Raw genomic sequence first — 21,213 nt, forward strand, 5'->3', positions numbered from 1 at the left:
TCTATAATAGTTGTTCTAAATTTAAGATTCCAATCAAAAATTAAATTACCAGAAGAACAGTTAAACAAAATGGTTAATTGGCACCTTTGGTTCCTTTCTAGAATTATTACAACTGTATGTGTGTGTACAAAAGTTAGACTTGACAGCATTACAATTTAAATAACGGTTAGTCCATCATCTTTGCTGCTTTTAATAAAAAAATTAAAATAAAGTTCTTCAAAGTCTGGTAGAAGTCATAATAAACTTCACAGGTGAGAGGAGGGACGATAACAGATTTCTCTCACTACTTTTTTGCTTTCATAAATTTGGTCTAGACAAGGTTTCTAGTTAACAAGTAAACAGTTGATTTTGTTCTTAAAATGGCAACTGCATAACATAAAATATGGTGCTTGTCACCCCTCCCTCCATGAACTTTATTAAAGTTATGTGAATTCTGTTATTAACTCCTGCCTCTGTCCTACTGCCCTCCAATTACCCAAGGCAAAAGGAAACAGGGACAATAAGGTAGCCGGAAAGAACAGTATTCTAAAATTCTCATTTAGCTATTACTTTCAACCATTTAAAATGTCAAAACTTTTTAGAACTTCTCGGAAGTAACAAAAGGTACTGATTGCAGTTTTACTCCCCTTCTTTGCTCTCACTCCCCTATCAAGTGAAGGTGATAGTAGAAGCTAACACGGCCCAAAGACAGGCAGGAGAGGAGCAAGTGTGATAGGCAGAGGGAATGGATCTGACAGGAACTGAACTGGCAGTCCCTAAACACTTGAGAGCTTCCTGTCTCTTCAATACAATACATTGATTCCCTTTAGAAGACAAATAGGTGTAAAGGTTAACTACTTTTTCAGACCTTAAGCTTACCTGTTAAGGCACTTACTTACAACCCTCCCCAACCCACCCATATTTTTTTTCATATAAAACCCATATTTCGTTTGAATGCGTTTTGCTAGGCTATGATAATCTGCAAAATAAAACAAAAATAACGTTGACCATTTTTTTTTTATAAAACTGTTGCATCAAGAGAAAGGTTGTGTTTTATTTTCTGAAATGAGCACAAAGTACACCTTTCACAATAACACTGAAAGCAGGTGCAAAGACTGACAGTGACCTTTGACTAAAGGTAGCTTTGTAAAAAGAAAAATACCAAATAAATCAGTGCCCTTTCTGATTGTTGTAAAACTGGAAGGGTGAGGGAGGGGTTGGTTGGCTGTTACATAAAAGTTGGTCCAAACTTACAAAAAAAGCACAAATGTGCATAGTTCAGAAGATCTGCAAGAGGGCCATAAGACTTATGTCCCTAAGATTAGCATCCACTTAAAACTGCGAGAATACAAAATAAAATTGTTAACTAGAATTTGTGAAGATGTACAATCAATAGATCTAGTTTTCAGAACAGCATGAATTTAAGCAAAGGTTTTTTTTTTGTCTTTTTTTTAAACTATTGTATGCAAGACCCTTTTCCACATAAAAATAAAGCTGTTGTTGAATTAATATTATTCAAGTCTCTTGGATTGCTGCTTTAAACTGCAGCTAGAAAAGTCTTTCCAGATAAAAATGATGTGCCTGAGGAAAAACAGATACTCAATATGGTAACCCTCTGCCTCGACCTCTGCCAGTTGATGTGCTAATGTGTCCCCTGTATCCTTGTGAATATCCAGGTCCTTGGGCAGGAGAAGTCCAGGTCTGTCCATGCATGAGGCCAGGGCCACCAGGGTTTTCCTGTAAGTTACCACCATAGTTATAGTTGTGCATCTTTGCTGGCAAAGGATGAGTACTCTCTGGCCCTGTGGAAGGGTCACTGCTATTTGCCAAGACTGCAATGGGGCCATGGCTATATTCAAACCTATGGTCCTTGTCTCCACTAAACAACATAGGACCAGTATTGAGGTAAATGTCTCCATATGCAGCTACTGAATTGGGAAATGACTCAGAAAAGGCAGAAGGCTGAGGTGGACCACCAGAATGAGATGAAGAAGTACTGTAGTTATCCAAAGGCTGAATATCTGAGTTTCCAATGAAGCTACGTCGTTCCAATGTTGCAGCAGAGCTACCTCCTAGACCATCATTGCTAACATAAGGAGCAGAAGAGAAAGAAGAAGATCCAAAATTGTCCTTATAGTCTGAAGTGGGTACATAAGTGTCTCCTGCTTGGTAATCAATACCACCTTCTCTTTTGGGATCATCTTGGGGCTGATGCTGAGCAAGTAGTTGTAACAGGGCAGCTTTCACCCCAGCATGAGGGTCAGTTAATGAAGAACTAGTAGTGGGAACGTGCTGGTTTTCTGTCCGATAATCCAGATCTTCTTCAGTGACTGGTGGTGGTTCAGGTGGTTCAGGAGGTCGTTGATCAGGAGGCAGAATACGAGGCCGTTCAGGTTCTGGTGTGAGCTCCAATATCCTCATATCTGGGTGCTGGATGAGGTCTTCTTGCCCTAAGTAAAACAAAACAGAAGAAAAGTTAAAAGTTCCATGGAAAACTGAATGTTCAAAATAGCTGTTTCCTTGGGTGACCCTAAAGATCCCTAGCAGTTTCACCTCTGGTAAAAAAGAAATAAGAAAAAAATTTAAGTGAAAAAGGAAAAGGTAGCTAAATACTACTATTGACTGCTACCACTTAAGACTTAGTAACTGAAACATTTTATTGTATTTGATTTCACATTTATTTACTGCTTGAAGAATAAAACTACTATATTGAGTTTCTGCCTTGGTCACTCATCCTGCTATAGGTAGAACAAAAGATCATTTCTTAACTATGGATTTTACCTGACAAAATCTATGGCATTCAAAATGAGCTATTACACCTGGATAAATTATTAAAGAATCAATTCAATTCATAGGAGTATAAAGACTGAGAGCCAGCCTATAATGAGTGATCTGATATTCAGGACATCTAACAATGTCATTGAACAATACACATTATAGATAATCATTATCAGCAAGAAAACTGTGAATGCAGTTAGTGATCTGCCATCTGCACACTCACCCGATACCGGAGTGCTCGGTTCTGGAGGTGGCCTGAGTTGTAATGATGCTTCATGTCCCGACCCATTTTCCCTCTCTTCCAGTAGCACATCTTTCTGCTTTGACTGCTGTGCCTTTATTAACTGAGTCAACAGAACTGCAAATGCACTCTGCACAGCCGCTTGGGCAGCATCAGTCTCCACCTTAGGCTGGACACTCTGAGAAGGCTGAATTCCTCCCAATGGTTTCGAAGACTCCTGCTGTGGTGTTGATGGATCTGTCTGTTTTTCACCTGTTGCCAAAATTCCAGCAGGAAGGTTTATTTTATTTAGCTGCTGTTGAGTCTCAGAGTTTACCTTAATGTTCAACACTTGGACAAAATCAGCCATATTAACACTGGTTTTAGATTGTAGTAGGTTTAGTAGAATTGCCAATTCACTGTGGTTTAACTGTTGTCCAGGGCCTGTTTTTACTAAAGACAAAATTTGTGTTAATTAGAATTGCTGCAATTTCAGCACCCTCCTCCCACTCCTCCCCACCTCCCATAATGGCTCTGTACTGGGACATTTGTGGGACAGTGTTTAAGAAATATTGTGAAAAGTCTAGTTTAACATCAGTCTAGTTCTATTTCATGTACAATTTAAGATGGAACCATATCTTAATACAAAGTACATTAATACAAAAAAAACTTAGTTAATCTTGAGTAAATTATTTTGGGGGACAAATATTTCAAAATGAAAATAAGACTACCACTAGTACCCCATACTACCTCTAGTACCAAGAAGTACACCTGCCAGTGGGAAATGCATGATGACACTTTCTAAGCATTTTATATCCTTTATTCCTTAGAAGAACCATCTGAGGCATAGTCTATTAATTTCTTTTCTTTTTTTAACTAAATAACTTGCCCAAGGTCAGGGACTCTATAAATGGCAGAACTGAGATTTGAAGCTAATATTCTGATTCCAGAGTCTGAGTTTTTACTACTCACTGTTCTGCTTACCTAAAATAACATTAATTATCAAAGAACCTAATTATTCTTTGCAGTAAACTCAAACTTGCATATTGCAGACTCTTGACATATTTTATTCAAAGTGCTTTATAAGTCCCTTTCAGTAAGTTAGGAACTCCTACAAAAGCATGCTTCTTATTAACATGCATATAGGATAATATCAACTTATGACCAGTAAAACAGATTCAGTTGTTCTACTTTTCCCAATTTTCAGTTTAGACTTACAAGAGTTTACACAAATTCTTGCGCAAGCTTATCTGAGTCATATATAAAAAGACTCAAAAGCACATAAGACTACATGTTAAGTAATAATACAGGTACTGATAAACAATTTCCATAACCACAGATGACAGATTAGTAGAAGAAAAACTCCAAGAAGCTCAAAAACTGATTTCTAATGCTTTTTATAGTTCCTCTATATACTTTGAGATACATTTTACTATTCTGCAGGCATTAAGAAGGAAATCAAGCTTGTTTGCTATACCCCAAGAGCCAGTTTTTCTCCTTTTCCCCTTCCTTTCTCTGTTATCAAAGGGAGTGTCAATTGGAGTTTGGAGTACTCTTTTTTTTCTTTTTTTTTTTTAAGAGAGGCATGTTCTATTTATTTTATTTGTTTGTTTGTTTGTTTATACATGCACTGGGTACAGTCAGAAGCGCGGGAGGGTGAGAGAATTCACCAGAGCCAGATCAGGGAGCAGAGAGGCAGAAGGACCGAAGTACACTGCTGAGGGGAGCAGCGGAGCGGCAGGAGAGGTCTGCGCGCCATGTGGGACCCTCCTCCGGTGGCCGGGGAGCAGCCGGGGATCGAACCGGCGCCGCAGAGGCCGCGGGCAGCTTTGCAACCCAGCGCTCAACCGCTGCGCCACCGGGGAGGCCCTCGGAGTACTCTTTAACTATGATGTCTCCTCTACAGAAGGGACATTTTCTTATTTCAAGACACTTACTGGTGATGAAGAAAATAGAGCAAAGAGGATTCATTCCTATTTCAAAAAAACAAATTCTTTTTTTTAATTTTTTTTCCAAATCCTTTTTAAAAAAAAAAAAAAATATATATATATATATATATTTAAGATTTATTTATACAAGCACTGGGTACAGTCAGAAGCACGGGAGGGTGAGAGAATTCACCAGAGCCAGAACGGGGAACAGAACAGGCAGACTGACGAAATACACTGCTGAGGGGAGCAGCAGGCGGCAGGAGAGGTCTGCGCACCATGTGGGACCCTCGCTGGCGGCTGGGGATCAAACTGGTGCTGCAGAGGCTGTGGGCAGCTTCGCAGCCCAGCACTCAACCGCCACGCCACCGTGGAGGCCCAAAACAAATTCTTAACAGTAACAGTTAAAAAAAAAGGAAAACAAAAAATAAAATTAAACTCTCTACCATTAAAAGGGTTATTAAATGTTAGAACTATGAATAACAAAATGAACCCAAAAGGGTAATTACTATTTTTTTTAACCAGTAAAAACTATTCCACCAGTTGGCTAAAGGAATAAGGACATCAGTTCCGTGAAGAGTAGAATTACAGATCTGATCGTCTTACTAAGGAATATGACACAGTTGTTGCCTGTGACAACTGACCAGAATCCAAACTTTCTGTTACCGCCACTTCAACAACTTTTTCAGTACTAAATGGTATACAACATAAATACAAATTAAGAAACTTTCCTAGTGCTTCACTTTTGCCTTTCCTCAAATTTTACATTGTTTTTCATGTGCCAAATATTGAACTTGATATAACCTTCATTGTGTCAAACATTTTCATGTAAGGGGAATGTACTATCTCACACTCTGAAGAATACCTCTGAACAAGAAATAGCACTTGCTTTTGGATTTTAAAGTAACAATGCAGCATCTTAATGTAGTCTGTCCAAGATCAAACATTAAACTGTTGAAAACATAGGGAAGCATTAATGGTAATATTTATCAAGCCTTCTTAGCTAATCTACTCTATTTATACTCAGTCACTAAAAGTGCAATCACATCCACAAATGTGTTTTAATCAAATACTGATCAATTAATATATACCCATCACTCGAGTGCTAAGCTATTTTTTCATGTTTTGTAAACTACCACCTCCATACATACACCCATATTTATTTACTTCATATCTTACCCTTTGTCATCATAAAAAAGCTAAACTAAAAGTGAATAGTTTCTGGACTGTTGAGGCAAAATGAGGACGTGAATTCAATTTTTCAAAAGCTTTCAACTAAATAAAAGATTGAGTTTAACCACACTTCCGACAGCATTAGAGCTGGTTCATCACATCGAAGTTTACTCTTATAACAGAGTCTGAGGAAGAAATTAAAGTTTTCCCAAAATACTGTTCTTTATCACACTTCAAGTCATTTTTGGCACAGTATGAAATCTCAAACTTTGAGATTCTATAATACAATGGCAAGTATATTAAGAGTGATCTGAGGCCTTTACAAAAAGTATGAAATAATTCCAATTATGATTTTTGACTGTCTTTTCCATTTTTCTTCTTACTTTATGAGAATACAGACACTGGATGCCATCTCACTGAGGAAAGCCTCAGTAAAAGATCTACTGACTCCTATACTAGGGAGTTAAAGGAAACTCAGCAACAGGACCAATCACTAATCAAATGTAATATTGTGCCCTTTTCCCAAGTTAATCTTAGCTTGAGACTGCTTAAAACTGTGCCAGTATCAGTGAAATGTCTGCTCTGGCACAAGCAAATAAAGAAGAGATAATCAAGCTCAGTAAATAAGCCTTAGTGATCAACTTTTAGCCACAAGTTGTTTTAACACTAGAATACCAACACTAGTTACAAAATGTGAAGGAGATCAAGACATGGAAGCATTACTAACCAGGAGCTACATTCGAGTTGCCCTGAGATTTCAGTTGTGAAGATGGCAGCGCACCCTGAGGTGTGTTGGTTCTGCTGTCATCTAAGCCCAGAGACAAGTCCTTTCTGGGGGCTTTAATTGTGGAACCATCATCAGTCATGCCCATCTGCTTCTGTCTTCTTCGCTTTTTACTCCATAACTCATGACAATCTTGCCATAAAGGAAGGCTGGGGGGGAAAAGTATTAAATAGTTTGAATGGCATTTCTTAACAACAAAAAAGGCTAATAGATACTATATTCACCAAGCTGTCACCCATACGCCCCAGCAATTTGTTCTTGAATACTTAATACATAGGTTTTGTAAACTCCTCCAATAAAAAATCATCCTTGATGCCCACATTCTTGAGGGCTTCACCTTTTATAGATGAATTTTTTCCGTGTCATCTGAATAATCAAAGAATAATCATTAGAACTATGAAAAATATGTGTTTATAAAAGGTAGGTTACTATTAACCTTGGTGCCATTTTTTAAAGTCAGTTCTTATCACAGTACATCATACATTGAACAGGACATAAAAAAAAAGGCAAAAAAAAAAAAAAAAGAAAGCTATTTGCAGAAACTAGTCACAGAATTAAAATGTAGTAAAAGCTAGGATATAACACTTGTGAAAAGCTTCCTGGTAAAAGCCTTTTATTTCTGAATATCCTCTTGTTTCTAAAATCAAATGTGGTAGAATTAAACTAACGCTACAGAGGAGTTTCAAAAATAGGTAATCCAGGTTCATTACTCATTAACACAAAGTTCTGAAAATCTAGCAACTATCAAAATTACCCACCATTCTGAAACAATTCAACTTTAATTTCATGAAACTGACAATATTGCAGAGTAATTTTTGATTAAAGAAAGATATAACTATTATAAATGCTTTCTTTTTACCCTAACAAAAAATCCAATGGGAAGTTACTATTATATCTATTTTAAAGATAAGAAAATTGAGGCTCGAAAAGGTTAATAAACTTGCCCAGAATATCTACAAATTCCCTTAAGCAGCCCCAACCTGGTGATATATCTACAGTCTTTAACCTGGATGTTTACCACTAGGGATACCAGGGAATACACCTGGAATTGTTTTAAAAGAATGCCATATCCCTGTGTCCTTAATCTTTAAGAATGACCTGCACATTCAGCAATCCTTCTACACCTTTTCTTTCACATTTACCCTTATTCTCATGTTATAAAATAAAGGCATATGCAATATGGTCAAGTCTTAGCAATATAATATTAAGTATTAAAAAGCTCATTTCCAAAAGATTACAAACAGCATGACACCCTTTTATAAAATAAAAGCAACTAAAATTTAAAAAATTTAACTTCTAATGAATACATATAGATGGCAACAAAAAGTATATACAAAAGAAAACAGGGATGATGGTTACCTCAGGTGGAGGAAGGTAAGGAGACAGGTCGTGGGTACAGGGGTAGAGGGTATGATATGATTAAAAGGTTATTTTCAAGGTTCTAACTTTTATCTGGTAGATTCATGGCTGCTTATTCACATTGTTTAAAAAAAACTAAATTAAGTAACTAAAAGAAAAAAAGAGCCATGCATGGACCAATGATGAGTGACACAAGGATTATGATTAAATCAAGTCTATGCACCTGAGGTCCAAAAACAAAACAAAGGCATACCTCTCAGCCATCTTACTATGGTGCATTGCCTCAGCGTGTAAAAACCTCCTGGAGTAACAAACAAAGGGACAATTTGAAATATTGATATTGGGAAGCTTTCAGGCATTATAAACCCGCCAAAGACTTTCCTTTTTCTCTGTGTGTTTGTATTCTATGATGTGCAGCCTTTGCCTTTGTTGGGATATTCTGAAATCAGATAGACTGCTACTGCAGAGTGGGGTTAACTAGAATGATTTTGCCTCTTCCATCCTAATGTTCAGACAATGCATTACTCTTGTGAGAGAGTCCCATAAGAATAAAATGAAGAAGTCCACTTTAAAGAGGGCTTTTGTTCCCTTCCATAATTTAAAGGTAAGAGACTCTTCACAGATGAACAAATGATCTCAATAGTCAATCTAGAAAAGATAAACATTACCCAACAAACAGTTAAGTCTTAGATGTAGCAGAAATGTTTTCTAGGATGATCAAGTTTTTATGTGCTTCTCTGAAGGTTCAAATACTGGCTCAGCCACTTATTCTATCTCATTGGGCAAGTAATTTGACCTCAGTGCCTCAGTTTCCTTATCTTTAAAAATGGGATTAAAACAGTACAATCTATCTTACTGATGGAGATAAAATTTGTTAACATGTTAACTGTCCATGACTGGACAGTACTTCTCAAATAGTAGGTACTATAATTATGGTTGAGATCATTTATCAAAATTTAATAAGGTAGTCAAAAAATATTTTTATCAAATATCATGACTGTCCCAATTAAAGTTGATCCTAGTTTATCCTATTTCCTAATGTTTTTTATTTGCTGTTTAGAAAAAAACAAAATTATAAAACAGCTGCCAATCAAATTTACTTGCTAGCAATACAATTTTTTTTGATTAAATAAACCAGAAAAGTTACACTGAGTATGTAATACAATTAATGGAGTTATTTTAATATTTTTATACCTACTCTTCATTTGATTTTCCTAAAAACCTGATAACAAGATATGAATACATATACATAGTCCTACCCATATAATTTATAATTTCAATTACAAAATCAGACATTGTTATTTAACTTTTTACTTAAATATTGTATCAATACCATTCTAATTTCTGCTTTAGTAACACATTCAATAAGCTACAACTTATTAGCTTATAAAATGCTCGACAAAATGTGTTTCATGAACCACTCAAAACATCTTTATATTTAATGGAAAAATGGTTAAGTTCTGATTAAAGTTAAGTGACTAAATGGCCAAATAAGAAATCTTTTGATAAGCGATGGTGTGTCTAATTTTTCACTGTCAAAAAAATTAAAGAGAAGGAATCTCAAGTTGACATTTAAAAGGTGATTAAAATAACTGATGACATTACTGAAGTGCTTATTTACAAGAATACTTATAAAATTAAATTATAATTCATGTGGAACTATTTCTCACTATGGAATAGGTGATACTAACCAGCAGATATGCAAAATTAAGGGAAAAAACTCAAGTCTTATACATTTTTTTCTTTAGGTTGTATTTTCAACAAAACTTCCCAGATCTCTTTTTAAATTGAATTATTTACTACTAATGTGTGCAATGATAAACTAATCAAGAAAAAAGAGCTTTGCAGTGAGAGGACTTTTTTTTTTTAAACTAAGTTTCTATTTATATAATGTGTTTGTTTTCAAAAAATTCAACACAGTAATGAATACTTTTATGCATAAATGCATGTTACAATAAAATCCTACTGAAACAATGTAAGTTCCAGATAAAAGAGAACAATTCCAGGTGTTTAAGAGTTTGTTTATACGTCTTCTAAGTAAAGACTGAGGGAATATCAAAATGCTAAGGTATTTTTATTCTAGTAGACATATTTACAAGAGTGATATAACTGCTCCATTTAAAAATATCAACATTTATGATACACTGAAAATTGCATCTTTTATAACTATCTGCATCCTTGACTTAAAAAAGTTTAGATATCAACTGAAAGAGTGGCTTGATAATGGGCTGTCAGAAAAGTGATGATGTATTTTTGCTTGAAAAACAGAAAAAATACATCATGACATTTCCAACAACACAACAGCTTTACTAGAATAACTAGAATACTTTCACATGGACCATTTTAAATGAGAGACTATCAACTTATTATTGCCAATAATGGAAAGAAAATGACATATTCGTCTTGCTGTGATACAGCTGGAAGTACACTATAACTTATGTAGTATTCTTGCCCAAAAAAAGAATGTTAATCTAATTCTTACTGCAAAGAAGCAATCAAATTCAGAAGGTAGAATTTTACAAAACAGCTAATTTAGATTCTTCAAATATATCAGAAGTCCTCCCAAAAGAATGATAAAAGAGACATGACAACTGAATGAAATGTGTGAGCTTCATTTAAAAAAGTATGTATCAGAAATTACTGGACCAACTGAAGAAATCTGAATATGGGTTATTAGCTATTACAATGTTAAATTTCTCATGCTTTATAGTGGTACTATAGTTATAGAGACTAATGTCCTAGTTCTTATAATACAAGTGAATTATTTATAATCGAAGTGTCATTTCTACAAAATACTCAAATTGTTCAAGACAAAAAATTTATACGAAGTGATAAAGCAAATGTAGCTAAATATTAATAACTGTTGATTCTTGATGAAGTATATATGAAAACTTATTATACTATTCATCCTGTAGAGTGAAATCTTTCCAAATCAAAATGTTTTTAAAAATTTTTGAAGGGTACTAGAGCCAAAATTTCAAGACTATTGACATATACTGATACGCAAAAACAAAACAAAACATGGAAGAGTTAAGTTAACTCAACAGTGAATGATTCAGGTTTCTTTGCATGTCAGTTGGTAGGTTCTTTCTGCCTTTCAAATCATCTCACAAAGGCTATTCAAATACAGTTCAATAAAAACTTAATATCCAATATTCTCCAGAAATGTTTAAGCCCAGTCTAGTTAGATAAGTGGAAGAGCCAGGATTTGATTTCCAAAGCCCATGTGTTGTTCATTCATATATGCTTATTAACATGGAAACATTATTATTGGAATAGGTCTGCTTTTACAATGCTCATTATTTTTTAAATTACTGAAAAAATCCTGGAAAGTTTCTAGCTCCTACAAGAAGGAGAAACAAATGTACTTCTTGGCTCTGTCCCCTTTCCCAAATCAATCCTAGAGAATGATTACAGGAGTCAGAAGGGAGTGAAGGTTTAAGAATCCAGGTATTCTGATCTCCAAACTCCATGCAATTTCACCCCATCAAACAAACCCACTCTATATAATATTCTGATACTTTTATTCAGTGATAAGGATTTTTTATTACAGTATGCCAAGGAGCATTTCAGAACTTCTCTTTCTTACTGGTCTAATCTGAATTTGAGAGCTGGCTCCACCCTTTATTAGAGTTGTATTCTTGGGCAAGTTTCTTAACCTCTCTAAGCCTGCTTCCTTCTCTATAAAATGATGATCACATAAATAACCACCGTATAAAGATTAACAAAAAATGTTTCACACAACACTCAAAATTTTAGCTAAAGCAACTGTTAGTAGCATAAGCAATAATACTGGTAGAAGTAGTACTAGAATAATAGCAGCAGCAATATTTTCTTAGATTTAAAAAATATTAATAAAATTAGGTAAGGAAGGCTGCTTTTGCTAGTCCTATCAGCTGAATATTAAGCAAGATTCTACATTCTAGATGTGAAAATTATATGTATTATTGCTATTCATTTTTTTAATTTATCTACTTCTTTTAACTAAATCATGGACTAGTTAATGATTATTACAGATGTCATTAAAATTATCCAGATTCTTCATATATGGGATCGAATAAAATAAAGAGTTACTTACTCTGGTGGAGGCATTTTTGAGGGTTCCACATCTCGTAGGAACTCACACTGAAGAGCCTGTTCTGCAGTGCAGCGCTTACTAGGATCCAAGGCGAGCATGTAATCAAATAAGTCTAGTGCAGCTGCAGGAATACTGACATGAGAGGATTACAAAGTCATACATGTTCTTTGACATTAAGTTTTGTGTTTCTTTAGGAACTTATTTCCAATATTTTATTCCAATAAATTTAAACAATGTGAAACATATTTTCTATAGAATTTTGTACCTATTCTACATTATTTGAAATCTGGCAAACAACAGTCTATTTTATGGGCAGTTTGCTGTGGTAACATAAATTAAGACCTAAAAAATAGTTTGCTACAAGCAAAATAAAAACCTAAGCTCAACTAATCTGAAAGCTGCTACATTAAAATTTAAAATGGTATTGAGTCCTTTCAGATATGTAAGTGTGAAATCAAACACATAACACCAATTCACCATTTCCATAATAATGGTGAAATGATAATTTTCATGTAGCAAGGGGAAATTCAAAATTAAAGAGCAAGAGAATTGTGGCAACTCTCCCCTGTATCAACACAAGACAGAAAGACATTTAGATTTCAGAAGAAATAACTTTAAAAGAAAAAACTTCAATATAACATGAATGTGTAAGCATCTCCTTCTTACAAAACAAATTCTTCTCGTAACTTTCGACGATATTGCTTCTTTGGTTTCATGGTGTTGAAATATGGTAGTTTGATTACATCAGGCCACACTGCAGGACATGGACTCCCACATATACGGCTAAACAACACACAAAAAGGAGTACATCACTATAAATTACATAGAAAAATAATATTGATTACTGCTATACAGAACATCACCTTATTTTTAAATATACAGAAGTTGACATCCTTATATAACAGAAGTTTCACTGAATATTTTAATTACACAAACTTAATTGTTGTAAAATCAATTTATTTTCAGTAGATGCTTCTAATGCAACAAGCATTCCAATTCATATTTGCAAGATGAAATCTTAAAACACAGGTTAACACTCAAAAATGTTAGAATACTGTGAACAAAAAGAAAAAAAAGAACATATGCCAATAAATTAAGGAATGAGTTTAGTATATGTCTTTCTCTGATTTTACAGGTATCCTCTTTACCTCTTCTCATGAATATAAGGAAGATTGCAAAAGAGTAGAAAAAAGATTTCCTACACTCAGGAAGGTAACTGTAAATTCTGCCACTAAATTCAATCAATAGGAGGAAACTAAGAGTAACCTTCTTGAAACACAAAAAGCTCTTCAATTTAAGTAGGACCACTGATTTCAAGGTATTTAGAAATTTTAACCACTTTACTACTCTCTGCTTACCTAAATCAAAACCCTCATTATTTTTGTACTAGTAAAACCTTGTTATGGTAATTTGTTAAAAACTGATTTGGTAATACATAGATAAAAATGGTTAACAATGCTTAACTTGAGTATATTAAATCTTTTTTTTAAAGATTTATTTATTTATACATTCAAGAACCGGGGTACAGGGCAGAGTTTTGGGGGGGGGGTGAGAGGATTTACTAGAGACAGAGTGGGGAACAGAACAGGCAGATCAACTGAAATACACTGCTGAGGGGAGCAGCAGGTGAGTCAGGAGAAGTCACCACCCTGGCCGCAGATAGAACTTGTGCTGTAGTGGCTGCGATGAGTTTCATAGGTTGCGTCTTACCCCCTGCCACTGCCAGGGAGGCCCCTATATTAAATCTTTTTTTTTAAAGAACCCTATTAATTTTTTTTAAAGATTTATTTATTTATACAAGCACTGGGTACAGTCAGAAGCGCGGGAGGGCGAGAGAATTCACCAGAGTCAGAGCAGAGCGGATCGCAGAGCAGGCAGACTGACACAGTACACTGCTGAGGGGAGCAGCGGGTGGCAGGAGAGGTCTGCGCGCCATGTGGGACCCTCGCCCGGCGGCCAGGGATCGAAATGGTGCTGCAGAGGCTGCGGGCAGCGTCACAGCCCAGCGCTCAACTGCCGCGCCACCAGGGAGGCCCCCTATATTAAATCTTAAGGACAAATCTGTATTGTACAGTTGACTACTGTTGTTACTTGTTTTGGCTTTGATTTTAATAGAATATTATTGGGATAAAGGAAATGAAGAATACTTTCAACTGCAGAAATACAAGAAGAACATATTCAAGATAGGAAAGGGTGAGAATTTTGGCTACAACTACAGGAAAAAGAAACAGACAGATGAGAAAGGAAATAAAATAAGTATGTTAGTGGCAAAATTAAGCATCCAAGCAAAGGCATGGAAGTAGCAGAGGTTAAGTATTTGGGAGAAAGACTAAGAAAATCATTATCATTGGAATTTAGGGGTCAGAGAAGTTGTTCTAAAAGCCTATACTGGGGGGGGGGGGCGGCTCCCTGGTGGCACAGGGGTTACATCTCAAAGCAATCAAGCTATCACCAGCCACTATGGCATAAGTTCTAGCCACTGAGGCATGAGTTTGATCCACAGCCAGGGACATAACCCACATATGGTGCAGCAGACCTTTCCTGCCTTACCCACTGCTTCCCTCAGCAGTGTGTTTCAGTAAATCTGCCTGTTCTGCTCCCTACTGTCTCTGGTGAATTCTCTCACTGCCGCCCACACCTCTGGCCTACACCCCAGTTCTTACATGCATAAATAAAAAATATAAATCTAAAAAAAAAATCTAAAAAAATAAAAGCCTATACTGGGGCCACAATACAGTGTTAAGAGGTGGTATGCCTAAGTATAATGAAGACACTTTGGAAACAAACTTTAACCGAATGCTGTCCATATAATACTTGTCAAATTGTTTATGAATCTGTTTCCTCTTCTGTAAAATGGAGATTAATTTCACTTCAGAGGTCCGAAATCAAATGAGCCACTTTACAATAAAAATCAGTTTCATTATGACATAGAGTTTCAATTATTTCATTATATGTGCTGTGGGAAGATATCTAATGATAGCAGCATTGAGGATGGAACAGAAATATCGAAGCAGGGAAAGTTAGCAGAAATAAACATTGCTTGGGAAACATCCATTGCTGTAAGCAATGAATAACTGCAAATTAGCAAAATGTGTGCCTGATGGCCAACCAGCAATTCCAGAATCATTTATTGATGATGTCTTGAAATGCATGATAACCCTAATTCCCCAATTATCTGAGGTCTACCCTGATGATCCATTCTGATCTACTTATTTATCTACTTTGTGTCAGTACCATTTGGTAGCTTTATATTTTTCATATGGTTGATAAGAAAAAAACCCTCTACTTATCATGACATTCAAAAGAGGACCACCACCTAGGTTTTAAAAAACCTAGCATTTACAAGTACTAATACTTTAGTCTAATGCGTTTTAATTTAGATATTTTTATTAATAATTCATATGTAAGATCGGTAAATAGAAGTAGTTCTCAGAATGGGATCTAAGACCCCTGAATGTCCCCTAGGCCTTTCAGAGGTCTGGATGGTCAAAGATTATTACTATGACATTATTTGCCATTTTGAATATGCTAGCTTTGCACTACTGATGGTACAAAATCAGTTGAGGGCAAACTACCAGCATTTTAGCATGATTCAGATCAACTCGAACAGAATCTTCTAGAAAACTGCTCTTTTCATGTGACAAGGTTGTTTTTCAGTGTATCTCTAGAGTTACCATTACCTTTTTAATAACAGTAACCACTAAGTAGATGGATTGAGCTTTCTTTTTCCCTCCTATATGGTTCACAAACTGACTTAACATGTTCTTAACATAATCCAAGTACATTCATACCTCAGAATTTTACTAACTTGCTGCTCTCTTCATTCAGATTTCTGCTCAAATGATATTTTATGGGAGAGGTCTACCCTATACAACAACAACTATCATTTTCTATCTCCCTACACTTTGTCACCATTTGACATATTTTATTAACTTGTTTATTTTGTCTGTCTCCCCCAACTAGAAGGTAGAATAGTTGTGTGTCAGTTACTAAGTGCTGAGGATACAAGTCCTACCCTCCACATTGTATCCTTAGTACCTAGTATCTGGCATACAACCAACAATCAATAAATACTATTCAATTAACCTCCTTGATTTTAAGTGTCTTCTGTATTATAGTTGATTTATGAACTTCCATTGTAATTCACACATAATTCATCTATGTATCTTGTGCCAATACAAAATGGTCTTAGTTACTATAATTTTGGTTTTTAGAAAATGTAATATGCCAAATTTTCCTTCTTTTTAAGAACTTGCTTGGGTATTTTCATGTTTATCTTCTCTGGATAAACATTAAAATAAATCACTGCTTCATAAAATGATATTCTCTTTAAAATTAAGCTTTCTAGTCAAAAACAAGATAACCCTCTCCAATTCTTACTCAAATCTTATTTACAATTTTATGTGGGACATTACAGTTTTCAATATTCCTGGGGTGTATAGGGTAATGGTTTTGTTTTTTTCCCCACTAATGTTTCTAACATTATTGATACATTTTTTAAAAGCTATTGGTATTGCTTTTAGTACACCCGTATTAAATTATGTTAGTATATTACATGTTTATATACATACATATATACACACATATGTACACAAACATATCCTCTTAACATATCATTTTATGACCTTTTTATTTAAGGTTTTTCAGATGATATTCCCTAACATGTTGCATGTCTACAATGCTATCAGATACAAATTAAGACAATATTGCCATTATTTATACCTCTTATTACTGGTTCACTTTTCTAATACTACTAAGAAACTGCCAGTTCTTCTAAAACACTCTTAAATAAATACAGGGCAATTTCTTTTACTGACTCTTTACTTCTGTAGTATTTTACCACTAAATATTATTCTGCCTGTTAGTTTGTGATAAACATTTTTTATCATGTTTAAGAAATACTCCTCTATACTTAGGAATTTCTATTTCTAGCAAATGCCTATTCAACATCAATTAAGATTAAATATTTTACTCCTTTAAAATGATTAATAGATTTTGTAAAACTGAAATATCCTTATATTCTTGGATCAACTCTACTTGACTCTGCAAGTTAATTGTGTTAATAAAAAGTTAGATATTATTGGCTAATCTCCTCTTTAGAACTTTTGGAATATTCTCTAGACACTTTTCATTCTGTTTTTGTCAACTATTGGAACTTGTGTCATGGTGATTTTGCAAAAAGTTTCAGGAAGTTTTATTTCCTACATAATACAGAAAACTGGTTAAGTAATTAAATACTAGGTTACAACTGTCCAGATCAAATCTCAGTTTTGCTACCTGTTTGTTATATGACCATGGCCAAATTCTTCACCTAAGGTTGAGTTTTTCCAACTAAGCAAAGGGTTGTTATGAAGCTTAATTCAAGTGAATTCCTTAAACAATAGTTGCATCATGTATAAACTAAATAATACTGTTATCAATTATAGAAGTCCCTGTATCTAACAGAATAGTTAACTGAGAAACAAAAATGAGTTAAAAGAATCATTTAAAAAACACAAATGCATAATTGAAACATTTATTTTAATTGAAAAATCTATAGATGTACATTAATTCTCCAATCTTCAGACACAGGATCAAAGACTTTTTTTGGAAGAGAATTCAGTAAATCAGATTCTACTTTAGCTTTCTTGCACAAACCACAACTATAACACATCATCAAACAGTTTGAGTGATAAATTCTTCTAAATTTTTGTGCCTTCTCTAATTTGTCCAGTCCTAATTCATTTGATGGCAACTTCTGTTAAGTCTGTTCAAAGCATTATCTGTCTAATTTAAACAACATATATACACTATTAGAAAGTCAGTATAAAAAGTGTCAACAATTTTGACCTCTTGGGTCATCATACTTTTCAGATTGTGGAATAAATACAAAGTCTTACTAGAGAGTGGTATTTTATTAGCTGCAAACATTCAACAAGACATAGTATCAAGCTAGTAATATTTACAGAGAAAATGGAGAACATCAATTAACCCAGTAAATATGTTGAAGGGAAGGTTCATAGAGTATCAGTATTTGTGACTCATGCCAATATCTTCCCTAAAAAATTCTCATTCATATATTGAAATATTCAAGTAAATTTCTTTAAGTTGCAAAATAATATTATAATATATGAAAACCAAAGTTCTTTTACAATTTTTATTTTAAGATATTAGATGAAGAGAAAGGTTACTTACTATGAGTAACTCCTTATTACCTATATCCTATGATAGATTCCAAATAACGAAGGCCTATACTAGTGGGTTTATGCATATAAATATGTATGCATATGTGTATGTGTGCCATTTCTTTACAATACTAAACATTAATTCGTCCAACCTGTCATATATTAAAAAGTTACTACCATTTATTATTACTTTCCTCCTATTTACTCTAACGATATGATCATAAAAATAGACTTTACTTTTACTATAGCAAATACCAAAGTGGCCGTATTCTAGTTTCTCCTTTATTTAACAGTGTTTAAGAGGAATATGCTGTTTTCCTCCTGAAAATACAAAACTTGAAAAATTTAAAACTTCCTACGGAATATGACTACATATACACATCCACCCCCCAAAATATTAACAATGATGAGCTTACCTTATTAATTCTAGCTGTGCAAGTTCCTGATTTGCTTGGAATATAGGTTTTTTAGTGAAGAGTTCACCAAGGATACATCTGAAGGACAAAATACCCATCATTACCAAATTACACAACTTAGTACCAAATGTTTCAAGTAAATTAAATCAATAAATATGCCTATCTTACCCACAGCTCCACACATCAATAGCTGGTGTATATCGTTCTTCTCCCAACAGCAATTCTGGTGGACGGTACCATAGTGTGATGACCTTGTTAGTATATGGCCGACTAAAAAACACAGAAGGAACTCTTTAGTTAGTATCTGTTGGAATAGAGATTGTCCTAGGAAATTGTCCTAGGAAAACTGTATCTTGTGCGGCAAGATACAGTTCAAATTGGAACCACCTAATAAAAGTTTTCAGGCTGAGCACAGCTTTGACAATATTTCACTGATTTCAACCCAGTTTAGCAAAATGTTAATAGAAATTACAAAAATGTTAACTATAGTAACTGAAGTCTATTTTGCAAATAACCACAAGTAATAGGCATGATTCCTTTGTTGCATTTAACAAAAAAGACATATACATACTACTAACTCTTTATCTGTCATAAAAGAGAGTATCTATTAAGTTTAGGTATGAATCTAACCATCACAGTACAAATTCTCTGGCAAAGTATTTTCATCATCATGAATGGCCATGAGCTATTTAATTCACATGAAAAAAGAGGATTCTAAGAAATCAGGGGTGGTTCTTGAACTGGTTAGTCATTAGTGGTTAGGGTATATACTTCAAGTTGATCATACAAGTTTCAATCTATTCTAAGTCTCTTTTTTTCCCTGAATATCCTCCAAACCACAAGGACTCAAAGTACGTATCTATCATAGAAAATTCCCTTGAAAGGCTGTGTTCACCTATGGTTTGTTTGGACCTAGACCAGTTTCAGGAAGAAGGAAAAAGAACAAGTAAGTTATTAAGCAATTCCCTTTTGCCAACTACAGATCTGAAGTTCCAGGTAGCATAACACCTCAGTACCTGATCTGTTCTGCACCTATACAGCCAAATTTATCCAAATAATTTAAACATTCATTCTAATATGCTATCAATCTGGGTATCATGATATTATCACAAATAGAACTATAGCAATATTGTGCCGAAGCCAGGAAAAAGGGTAAACCGTCTTTGAGAATAACGACGACAGTGAAATGTACATCATCAATAGCAAATTAGGACTAGATTTTTCTAACATTTTTAAAGTAATTCTGTCAGTGATTTTTGGTTACAGGCATTATTTATGTTTACAAAATAAGGAAGTCTTTTGAACTCCAGATAATCTAATTAAGCTAGACTTAATCATCCTTAAAAATAGATCCACTTCTTAGTATAAAATGAAATTTTTTTTTTTATGGAGGTTATATATTTTATTTTTTATTTTTTTTAATAAATTTTATTGTTATATTCCCCATACAATTGCAGCCCCCCCATTCTGACCCCAATCCCTCCCCTCCCACCCCCGCCCCCCTAAAAGTGTCTCTGGTTCATAGTTTTTTGTTGATTTTGATTTTCACTTTCTTATAGTTATTCATTTTCCTGGTCCCTTATTTAAGTTTTCTAGATTCCTGCTATGAGTGAGACCATCCGGTATTTTTCTTTTTCTTTTTGGCTTATTTCGCTGAGCATGATCCCTTCCAGCGCCATCCATGTTGCTGCAAATTGCATGTGTTTATCTTTTTTGAATGCTGAGTAATATTCCATGGTATATATGTACCACATCTTCTTGATCCAGTCATCTACTTTTGGGCATTTGGGTTGTTTCCAAAGCTTAGCTATTGTAAACAGTGCTGCTATAAACATAGGGGTGCAGGTGTTCTTTGGAATTGATGTTTCTGTGTCCTTTGGGTAAATACCTAGGAGTGGAATTGCTGGATCATATGGAAGCTCTATGTTTAGTAGGTCCAGAAATCTCCATACAGCTTTCCACAGTGGTTGGACCAGTTTGCACTCCCACCAACAGTGCAGAAGAGTTCCTTTTTCTCCACACCCTCGCCAACATTTGTTGTTGCTAGTTTTTTTAATATGTGCCATTCTCACTGGTGTAAGATGGTATCTCATGGTAGTTTTGATTTGCATTTCCCTGATGACAAGTGATGTTGAACATTTTTTCATATGCCTGCTTTTCTCAAGCGCACACGGATCATTCTCCAGGATCGATCACATACTGGGGCACAAGACAAACATCAACAGATACACCAAGATTGAAATCATATCAACCATCTTTTCTGACCATGAAGGCATCAAACTAGAAATAAACCATAAAAAGAAGGCAAGGAACTTTCCTACCTCATGGAGATTA

General features: G+C 34.7%; 1 protein-coding gene and 1 pseudogene across 2 annotated transcripts in view; one reads left to right on the forward strand and one right to left on the reverse strand.

The window, feature by feature from the left end:
- Positions 1–1,013: 1,013 nt before the first annotated feature.
- Positions 1,014–21,213, reverse strand: part of CDK13 (cyclin dependent kinase 13) — a 72,709-nt gene continuing 52,509 nt past the window's right edge. Inside the window, exons 8-14 of one of the 2 annotated variants that reach the window (XM_037507215.2) lie at positions 19,048–19,149; positions 18,880–18,957; positions 12,966–13,082; positions 12,300–12,431; positions 6,806–7,011; positions 2,981–3,250; positions 1,014–2,429 (exon numbers count right to left, since the gene is read on the reverse strand). In XM_037507215.2, the coding sequence (XP_037363112.1) occupies positions 1,579–2,429; positions 2,981–3,250; positions 6,806–7,011; positions 12,300–12,431; positions 12,966–13,082; positions 18,880–18,957; positions 19,048–19,149 (1,756 nt within the window). In that variant the 3' untranslated portion in view covers positions 1,014–1,578. Of the gene's footprint in view, positions 2,430–2,980; positions 3,431–6,805; positions 7,012–12,299; positions 12,432–12,965; positions 13,083–18,879; positions 18,958–19,047; positions 19,150–21,213 lie in introns of both variants that reach the window. The other variant, XM_037507206.2, reaches the window with a different exon arrangement.
- On the forward strand, positions 8,394–8,455 carry LOC119251854 (small nucleolar RNA SNORD113/SNORD114 family; annotated as a pseudogene).

This window comes from Talpa occidentalis, unplaced genomic scaffold, assembly GCF_014898055.3.
Source record: "Talpa occidentalis isolate TD23 unplaced genomic scaffold, MPIMG_talOcc4v2.1, whole genome shotgun sequence".
NCBI lineage: Eukaryota > Metazoa > Chordata > Mammalia > Eulipotyphla > Talpidae > Talpa > Talpa occidentalis.